The sequence below is a fragment of the Bos taurus genome, chromosome 18, assembly GCF_002263795.3.
Source record: "Bos taurus isolate L1 Dominette 01449 registration number 42190680 breed Hereford chromosome 18, ARS-UCD2.0, whole genome shotgun sequence".
NCBI classification, from domain to species: Eukaryota; Metazoa; Chordata; class Mammalia; order Artiodactyla; family Bovidae; genus Bos; species Bos taurus.
Window position 1 is genome coordinate 57,319,968 of NC_037345.1, and position 10,547 is coordinate 57,330,514.

Sequence of the window (10,547 nt, forward strand, 5' to 3'; positions counted from 1 at the left end):
TTGAACAAGCTTAGTTTTCACTAAATGTCTGGTTGATAAATGGCCATTGTGAATAGCACAGAGGTAAAAGAGCCATGGCAAATAGCCATGGCATCCAGTCCCATCACTTCATGGCAAATAGATGGGGGAACAGTGGAAACAGTGAGAGACTTTATTGTTTTGGGCTCCAAAATCACTGCAGATGGTGACTGCAGCCATGAAATTAAAAGACGCTTGGTCCTTGAAAGAAAAACTATGACCAACCTAGACAGCGTATTAAAAAGCAGAGACATTACTTTGCTGACAGAATTCCATCTAGTCAAAGCTATGGTTTTTCCACTAGTCATGTATGGATGTGAGAACTGGACTATAAAGAAAGCTGAGCACCAAAGAATTGATGCTTTTTAACTGTGGTGTTGGAGAAGACTCTTGAGCATCTCTTGAACTGCAAGAAGATCGAACCAGTCCATCCTAAAGGAAATCAGTCCTGAATATCCATTGGAAGGACTGATGCTGAAGCCGAAACTCCAATACTTTGGCCACCTGATGCAAAGAACTGACTCACTGGAAAAGACCCTGATGCTGGGAAAGATTGAGGGCGGGAGAAGGGGACGACAAAGTTTGAGATGGTTGGATAGTGTCACGGACTCAGTGGATACGAGGCTGAGTAAGCTCTGGGAGTTGGTGATTGTCAGATGTCCTGCAGTCCATGGGGTCGCAAAGAGTCGGACACAACTGAGCAACTGAACTGAACTGAAAAGAGCCAGGTACAAATTCATAGTTATTACTGAACTTTATGCACTTTACAGAATTTACAGGTTTACTAGATTAGTAAGCAGAGAAAACAATCCTTTTGACTATTTCTGAACTATGTAACTTTCTAACAGTTTTTTAACTTTTAATCTTGAATGAGCCACATAAATAATTTTAGACAAAAAATATTGCTGTTCAAAATTGTTTGGAACATTTGATCAAATATTCAGAAAATGGTAGAGCTTGGGATTGACTTCAATGGGTCTGAGCTCGATTTTATGTAAGAAGAATTAAGTCAACACAGAGACCTGACTGAGCGACTGAACTGAACTGAACGCAGAGACCACTCTAATGGATATTTTACCAGTTGAGGTAACTGACAAAAATATAAAAAACAGAAAAAATGTCATATACTGTTAACATTTTCACGCACACAAACATACACCAGTTGGGAGACAAATTATTCATGTTTATAAAATCAGGAATAGATTTCGGTGCTTAAATCTTATAATTTATTTGTGGCAATATTCTGTATTTTTTAAATACATTAGGGTGCAAAAACACATAATGACATAAATTAGAACTCTTGGTTCTGAATCTTTTATTCCTTTGAAAATCTCTATCATTTTTGTTGAATTTTTAGATTTAACAGTTAAACATACATAAATAATAACATTTTTGTACATATTGTAGGAAATAGAAAGAAGTGATAAGAATTCTGTCTGGAAAATGAGTGCAGAGTATATTACTAATGGAAACGATCAGACCTGGGCTTGAGTGATGAAAACCTCCATTCCCAAAATTGCAAGAACCTTACTAAACACAGGTGAGTGTTCATTTTCTAAAGCAAATGGAACTAAGAAGGCACACTTTGCTACATTAATTTTGGTAGTTTATACACGTCACCAAGTCTTTCAAAAATCCTTATCAAAGTAAAAAAGCAGGAACATCACACTTGCAGTATCACAGAAGCACCTGAACCAGGGAACGTGAGGTGTAGTGGGATAAATGTTAGCAGTGATCTGAATCCTGAAAAATATCAGTTTTATACAAAATTCACTTCTTATATAACTTCCATGTTCTGTATCCTAAGACTACACTTAAGAGTGAGTCCTTCCTACCAATATAGAGAAGGGTCTCTCATACTTTTCTCCTTCTTTTCCCCAAACTTCCTGTGTAATTCTGGACCACTAAGGTAATTCTATTCATAAGGGCAATTTCTTAATGCTGTTCTAAATGTCTGAAGTTGCATATATATGTAAATTCATCATTAATTTCCCCTACTTCTCTAAGATCCCAAGACTGAAGCACATGCTAATGGGAATCTCAGAACCTAGGCCTCCCCTTGTTGATCTCTCACAAAGGGAATATTTTCAGCAGTTGAAAGGCACTCATTCAGGTTGAGAATTTTTCATGCTTTATCGGAGAAGGCAATGGCACCCCACTCCAGTACTCCTGCCTGGACAATCCCGTGGATGGAGGAGCCTGGGAGGCTGTGGTCCATGGGGCCGCTGAGGGTCGGACACGACTGAGCGACTTTACTTTCACTTTTCACTTTCATGCATTGGAGAAGGAAATGGCAACCCACTCCAGTGTTCTTGCCTGGAGAATCCCAGGGACGGGGGAGCCTGGTGGGCTGCCGTCTATGGGGTCACATAGAGTTGGACACGACTGAAGTGACTTAGCAGCAGCAGCATAGAAAGCCAGGATACAGACAAGGGAGACAAGGTTCTGGGACACAAGGTAGAAGTGACCTAAAGAGCCGGTCCTCACTCTAAGAAAAGGAAAAAATAAGAAGTTGATAACAAACACCCCAGGCAGAAAATTAGAGGCAGAGAACTAAAGGTTTGCAGGTTCCCTCAGTTCAAGCATTTTAGGGGGAAAAGCAGACACAGCCCCAGACCCAGGACAAAACATGTACCTGAGAAGCTGCCCTTTGGTCCTCTTCTTCCTCCTGCTGTGTCTTCTCTGAGGATGTTATGTAGCAAACACACCTCTGCATCTTGGAAAAATACCTTCAAAGGCACAGGTCTTTAACCTGCAACCACCACAACTACAGAGGACCTTGAAAAGCTGAAAAAGACCCACTTCTCCTGTGCTGTCTCAGGAGAGATTCAGGAACAATCTCTTCCTACTTGGAGACCAGACTGTGAACTTATTTCTTGATTGTTCTCAGAGAGAACTCCTAACCCTCTGCTCACACAGACCATGTGAGCTGACTTCCCTGGTCCAAATCCAGCTAGACCAACGCTGCTGCCTCTCCTCAGACTGAAGCTAGGCCTCAGCTCTCACAGATGGACGAGCAGCCACGTCCTTAATCCGTGCCTCCCCTTAGAAGCCCCTGGAGCACTTCCTACACACCACACTGATGCTCCCACAGGACCAAGAGGGAACTCTGTGGGGAAGTTATCGCTTAACACTGGTCATGTGATCTAGATAGGAAACCAGGTTGAAACCACTTAAAGATTCTTTCTGAACCATTTCAGTGAATATGAATCCCTCGAGGTCAGGTCCCCACTCTTAAGAAGTTATAAATCTGGAGGTCTGAAGAGGGGCCATGAATGAGTCTTCAGCAAGTTCCCTGTTTATTTTGATGCTTCTCCCCCAAGACCCACACTCAGGAGCCCTGAGTTTCAGCCCTCACACTCAGCACACCTGAGACCTCTCAGGAGAGGTTCTAGGGCAGGAATTTCTTAGGTCAAGGTTAGGACCAAGCAGAAAAAGCTCCAGTATTTGAGGTTCAGGCCTTTATAAGAGACTTTGGGTGAAGTGCTGTGGGCTCCCCAGGCTGAGCGTGGATGGGTCCATTCAAACCAAGAGCAGCAGGAATCTGGTGAGCTCTGAGGGTGTCACTGAAGGGGGGGCCTGTGCAGTAGACCCTGGGGTTCAGCAAGGCTGCTGATCTCTAGGTGGGTGGTCATCTAGTGCAGGTGCTCACAGGACTGGCTGGTGTGAGCTCAAGGACCTGCAGGCTGCCTGCTCCCCAGACAGACGCTGAGGCAGCAACAGCACGGAGCAGTCAGGGAGGCTCTCAACAATACTCTGTATAATCCTTATTAGAATCATCACAATGTCCCAGAAGTTACAGAGAGGGGGGAAAAGTACAATGGAGAAATGATGGGAAATATCCAAATATTTGAGGCTTAAAGGCAGTATGGAAACTAATTGTTACAGATATCATCCCTCTGTGCTAACAAAGAGTTTATTGTTAGGTATTCTTCCCTTCAGCCTTAAATCGGTAGGTTGACACTTCATTCCACACCAACTTCCTCACAAGAAACCATCCAGTTTTATTCACATGTAATATCACACAGTCAGAATCAAACCTTTTCCAACCCACTGTGTAACTGAATAAAATACAGATTACAAGCATAAACAACAATATTTATTCCTCTGATACAATGATCTGAGAACGGTGATTTCTACGGTTACAAAATGGAGGCTAATCATTTATGAAACAAGACATACACTAATTACATGACTTTTCTGGGAGGGGTCTCCATACTTTTCTAGGGTATCAGAGATGTCTTTATTTGAAACATGTCAACTAATATTCATGACTTCTGTTGATATTATAAAGATACATCAAGATTTCAGTGAACTGTCATTGTATTTTCCTTAAAAACAAGTGACATAACTATTGAAAATGTACATCGTACTTTAATATGTGGAATTACTCCCTGAACACTTACCTCATGGTGACCTATAGGGATATTTGACATGAATGACTAACACCTCCATTTAGATGTACATGTTACGTTAGTGTGTCCTTAATCTTCTAATGGAGAATAAATATAAATGATTTCTCACTAGGATAGAAGGCCTTGTCTTATCTTTGAGGTAGCAACCATCAAAACCATAACTTTGCATACACACTAGAAATGAAGCATAGCAGCATGGAGTAATTTGAGAGTTGAAAAGCATTTATTTTGGTTTTCAAATAATCACAAACCGTGTCAATATAAACAAAGATATATTGCTAATAATTGTACATTTATAAATACCAACCCTTCCTTGTGATCCAAAATAACATTTCAGTTTTCTATCTGTTTTAACTATGGATTATTGCCTACAATACTTCTCCTGAAGAGGAACTTCAAAAAACAGGATTGATGAAATGCTTTTTATTGTGCAGGCTTCCCTAATCGCTCAGTTGGTAAAGATCCGCCTCCCACTCCAGTATTCTGGCCTGGAGAACTCCATGCACAGTCCATGGGGTTGCAAAAAGTTGGACACGACTGAAGAGACTTTCACTTTTTCTAGTGTGCAATTTCTGGTATTTATGTAATTTAATTTTCATTAAATACTTTTCTACATTTTTTCATGCCATTCCTTATCTTTCTTAACTCAATGGTCTTGTATTTTCTCAAGTGTATGTTTAGGACAAACCTCTTCCATCACTTACTTTATTACTAGGGTTTCTCTCCAGTACATGCTGTCTGATGTCTAATATGGTGAGAGCTCTGATTAAAGCCGTTGCCACTCTCCTTACATTCATAAGGTTTTTCCTCCAATATGAATTCTCTGATGTTGAGTAAGATGTGAGTGCTTGATAAAGGCTTTTCCACATTCTTTACATTTGTAAGGTTTCTCTCCAGTATGAATTCTCTGGTGTTGAATAAGACTTGAGTGGTGACAGAAGGCTTTTCCGCATTCTGTACATTTATAAGGTTTCTCTCCAGTATGAATTCTCTGATGGTAAGTAAGACCTGAGTGCTTGCTAAAGTCTTTGCCACAATCTTTACATTTATAAGGCCTCTCCCCAGTATGAATTCGCTGGTGTTGAGTAAGAGTTGAGTTCTGACTAAAGGATTTCCCGCATTCTGTACATTTATAAGGTTTCTCTCCAGTATGAATTCTCTGATGGTAAGTAAGACCTGAGCACTGGTTAAATTCTTTGCCACAATCCTTACATTTATAAGGCTTCTCTCCAGTATGAATTCGTTGATGTTTAGCAAGAGTTGAGTAGTGACTGAAGGCTTTTCCGCATTCTTTACATTTATAAGATTTCTCTCCAGTATGGATTACTTGATGTTTAGTAAGATATGAGCGTTGTCTAAATGCTTTGCCACAATCCTTACATTTATAAGGCTTCTCTCCAGTATGAATTCTCTGATGGTAAGTAAGACCTGAGCACTGGTTAAATGCTTTGCCACAATCCTTACATTTATAAGGCTTCTCTCCAGTATGAATTCTCTGGTGTTGAGTAAGATTTGACTTCTGATTAAAGGCTTTGCCACACTTTGTACATTTGTATGATTTCTGCTGCATATGAGTTATCTGATGTTGAGTAAGACGTAAGCTACAAGGAAACACCTTGCCACATTCTTTACATGTGTTTGGTTTCTCCCCTGCATGAACTCGCTGATGTAGACTGAAATGTGAACACCTAAAAGTGGCTTTGCCACCTTCCTTACCTTTGTAAGGTTTCTGCTCTGTATGGATTCGCTGATGTTGAGTAAGATTTGAGTTCTGATTAAAGGCTTTGCCACACTTTGTACATTTATAAGGCTTCTCCCCAGTGTGAATTCGCTGATGTCGACTAAGATGTGAGCAAGACATAAATGCTTTTCCACATTCCTTACATTCGTAAGGTTTCTTGCCAGGGTGGATTTGCCGATCTTGACTAAGCTTTGAATTCTGATTAGAGGTGTTGCCACACTCTGTACATTTGAAAGGTTTCCATCCTGAATGAATTTTCCTTTGTCTACTTAGACTGGATGAGTTAGTAAAGGCTTTCTCACATTTCTTACACTTGTAACTTGTCTGCGGATTCTGAATACTCTGCTGTTGAGTGACATTTGAAGATTGATTAGAAACATCACCATATTCACAATTATAAGTCTTCTCTCCAGTATGTGTACTCTCATTTAGTGGAAGACCTGATATTTGATACAAGATATTCCTACATGTACTATTTTTAGAATCTTTGTCTGAAGATTGAGGTCCCTGATGTTTCATAGGGTTAGAGTCTTGTTCAGTTTTATACCCGGTTTCATTGCATGAGTGGTTTCTCACTCCATTGTAAATATGCTTGTAATTATTGGGGGTAGAGCTCTTACTTAAGGCGTGACTCGTGTTATTACACGTGAAAAGTTGTTCCGTATTAACCATATCATGATGTGTATTGAACAATGATGGTAGGATTAACTCTCTTCCATTATTATCAACATGACACATTTTGGAACAGAGAGAAACTGTCTGTTGGTGGAAGAATAATGACCCCTTGCTCACAGATCCCTCAAACTGATTATATTGTGAGTTTTCCCCATCATTTTTAAATTTCTGGTTTTCAGACGTGCTTGAATGTATGTGTAATCGAAGCCCGTGTTCAGAGTGGTTTGAATGAGTATTTGCAGTAGAGACTGGATGACTTTCCAGATTTTCCACATTTCCCTTCAGAGAACGTGTACGTTTCAAAAAATGATGTAAGCCTTTGCTTGAAGAGATACACTTCTCTGCAGATGTTGATAATGGAAACGGGTGTTTTCCACAATTTGACTCACATTGCTCATTTCTTTTGGCAGTAATGTCCACCTTGTGTGAAACTATCTCAGTTTCTTTATGTCCATATGAACATCTTCTAGATCTTTCACATATCCCCGTATATTCCTGGTCTTTCATTAAATGTTCGTTTCCAAGGTGAGCTCTTTCATAAATTCCTAGGTTTGCTTTTTGGATTAAATTTTCTAACCTTGGATTCTTGGACATCAAACCACGGGTGTTGTGAGAAGACACAGCTGAAAGATACCAAATAAAGTTTTCTTATCTACTATTCTTATCTACTGGGGCTGGTGCGAGCTCAGTTGGGACAGAAGGCGAGCCTTCTCTGTGGGAAGAGAACATGGCAACAGTCTGTGGCAGCAGGACAGAGTGAGACCTGTACACAGGGTACTGACCCCAGCCCTGCCCACCCAGTCTGAGAGGGTGTCCACCAGTGCAGACAAGGGCTGGGTGCTGGAATGTGGGGTCTGGAGAGCAGACCCAGGCAGAGGACTGCTGTGGGCGGTGAGGAAACGTCCTGAGGGGATGGGACAGAGGGAGGAGTTCTATAAACAGGAATGCTTGTGGAGGAAGCCTGAACCACCATAGCACAGAGCGCCATTGTTGAGTGATGCCCAAAGGGAAGACCCACCATTGCAGCCCCTCTCCCTCTGTGCTGGCCCCTCCTCCCCCAGCACTAGGAAGGGCCACCACCCCCGTGGGCTCTATTGAGCTCCAGCCACAGCCTCTCCCCATGCACCTCCTCCACCATCAGCAGACTCCTGTGCTCTGGGGCAGCCTCTGGAGCAGACACCTGTGGGTGGGCCACACACACAGAAGGAGCTGAAAGCTCAGCTGAGCCCCAGGGTTAAAGGAAGAAAAACTGAAGTCTCTCCTCACGGTTACACAAACCATGCTTTTATACCTGCAATTGGCTTTGTGAACTCAGCCCCTACAGAGCATCTGAACGGACAACCAGGGCTCCCCCAGTCACGGGAGTGCAGCTTTAGCAGCTGTAGACTTTGTGGGGATGTCTACTAGGGGGTGGGGCCAGGCCAGAGTCTGAGCTGCCCCCATAGCACCACAGTGGGTCCAGCTCCATGAGTGCAATTCTGGGACCTGAGTTCACTGGATCTATGCTGGTGTTCCAGTGAAAACAACATCTGAGAGACACCAGAGCAATGTGCCAGCATGCCCATGGTTGAGGGGGAGCCAAGAGCAGTGCCAACATGGGGTCACAGGAGACTCACAGCACGTGAGCACACCCCAAGGTGAACATCCCCAGAGAAGCAATCCTTGGTGGCTTCTCTCCCAGTGGGTGTGCTCCAATCTTAGCTGCCTTGACCACAGATCAGAATCACAGCGAAGAAACAGATCTGGGGGCTCGACTCCACCAACCAGGGAGCAGATCCCACCACAGACAGGGCAGTGACAGCCACAGAGCCAAGGGGAAGCTCCCCTCAATATCCAGGGGAGGCTCGGGTCACAATAACAGCAATCAAAGCCCAGATCAAGGGGTTAATGGTCCAAGCCTGTGGACCAACCTCACCCGCCAGGGGGAAGACAAGAGAGCAAGAGGAGCTAGGATCCGGCAGCCTGCAGAACAGACCACAAACCCAGAAAATGTGACAAAATGAGAGGACAAAGAAGTATGGTGTACAGGAAGGAGCAAGACAAAAAGCTACAAGAACCACTAAATGAAGAAGAGACAGGCGGTCTAATGATTACTTTTTGACTTACGTCATCTTGAATGCAGATGCCCCTAGGTGCCCTCTAATTCTTTAGCCCACTTCTTACTTTAGCATGTTCTAGTAGATGTTTCCATCTAAAAATCATAAACCATACTGACGTAGGTCTAATCAGAAAGTGAGGACATATAGGACAAAGTCTGGGGAAGCTGATAACAAGATTAATTAAATAAAGTAGTTGTTCTTGAGAAATTAAGAAATGAGACTTTAAAAATATGGTGGGAACACAGGGAATGCTATCAATGCTCTGTGGAGATCTAATTGGGATGGAAATCTAAAAAAGAGTAGATATCTATACGTAAAATGGATTCTCTTTGCTGTACAACATTGTAAACCTGTTAGACTCCAATAAGAACATTTTAAAAACAGTATATTATCTAAAAATTGTAATAGTTTGAAACCATTAAAAATATGGTGGAAAATGTTTTAAGCTCTTATGCCAATTTATTTGAAAATTCTTTGAGTTAATTGAATATGTTTAAGTCTTTTAGCATTGAGAAATTGGGGCAAATACACTTACTATTTCATATGAGTTCATATGAAGAAAACAGAAACTTTGAAGTATCCTGAGATATGCATTCTTTCTCTTTAGGGAGGTTTTGGTTTATACAGTGAGAAACTACTTGAATTTAAAATTTATAAGATCATATTTGTAGCTTCCAGTGTTTAGAAATTGATAAGTCAGAAAACAAAAAACAAAAAACAAAAACAACCACTGTCCCCAGTATTCCTAGAAACTTTGGCAGTATGTCTACAATTCCACTCACATACTGCCACCTAGAGGTAGAAACAAACTTTAATAGGAGCGTCTTAGAGTTTTCAGAAAAGTGCCATTTTCCTAGGACCCCCAAGAAATGGAATAGTAACAGATTCATTCAGGTTGTCACAGGCCAAGAGCATTTCAGTTCTCACTGCGATTGAAGAAAAGTAATCACTGGACATGAATTCAGGAATGATTTAAGAGACAGAATGGGGCAGGTGATATCTGCCTATGACAGCAACAGAGCAACAGAAAGAAACCCAGACTTCTCTAAAATCATTTCCACTGAAGCAGATCTTCCCAAACGACATGACAAAAGATGAATTCCTCACTGATCCTGGGACCTGTCGTTGAGTCATCGGCTCCATCCATTCACACCTACCTGTGTATATGGCTGGTGGCTCCAGTCTCCTTACATCCCAGGGATTCTTCATTTGCTCCAGAAAGGTGACCAGGGTCCAGCTTAGAGACCACAAGACCTGCTATCAGGAAAAGGAGTATTTGTTTTGCTAGAGATTCATCAGTTTCCAATCTAATATGTATTCAAGTGAGAAGAGAAGGCACATGTGCTAAGTCGCTCCAGTCATGTCTGACTCTTTGCCACCCTATGGACTGTAGCCTGCCAGGCTCCTCTGTCCATGGGATTCCCAGACCAAAAATACCGGAGTGGGTTGCCACGTCCTCCTCCAGGAGTTCTTCCCAACCCAGGAATCGAACCCACTTCTTTTACGTCTCCTGCATTGGCAGGCAGGTTTTACCACTAGTGCCATCTGGGAAGCCCAGAGAAGGCGTGGTAGAATGTCAATACAGCCCAGAAATAAAGT

The 10,547-nt window shown here is 42.1% G+C and overlaps 2 protein-coding genes across 2 annotated transcripts in view; both read right to left on the reverse strand.

Annotated features, from left to right (window-relative positions):
* LOC100336984 (zinc finger protein 331) overlaps positions 1–10,547 on the reverse strand; it is a 124,626-nt gene that overhangs the window by 100,838 nt on the left and 13,241 nt on the right.
* Positions 5,169–7,391, reverse strand: LOC112442207 (zinc finger protein 345-like). Its single transcript, XM_059877088.1, has one exon. The coding sequence runs from the start codon at positions 7,354–7,356 to the stop codon at positions 5,227–5,229; it is 2,130 nt and encodes a 709-aa protein (XP_059733071.1). The 5' UTR covers positions 7,357–7,391; the 3' UTR covers positions 5,169–5,226.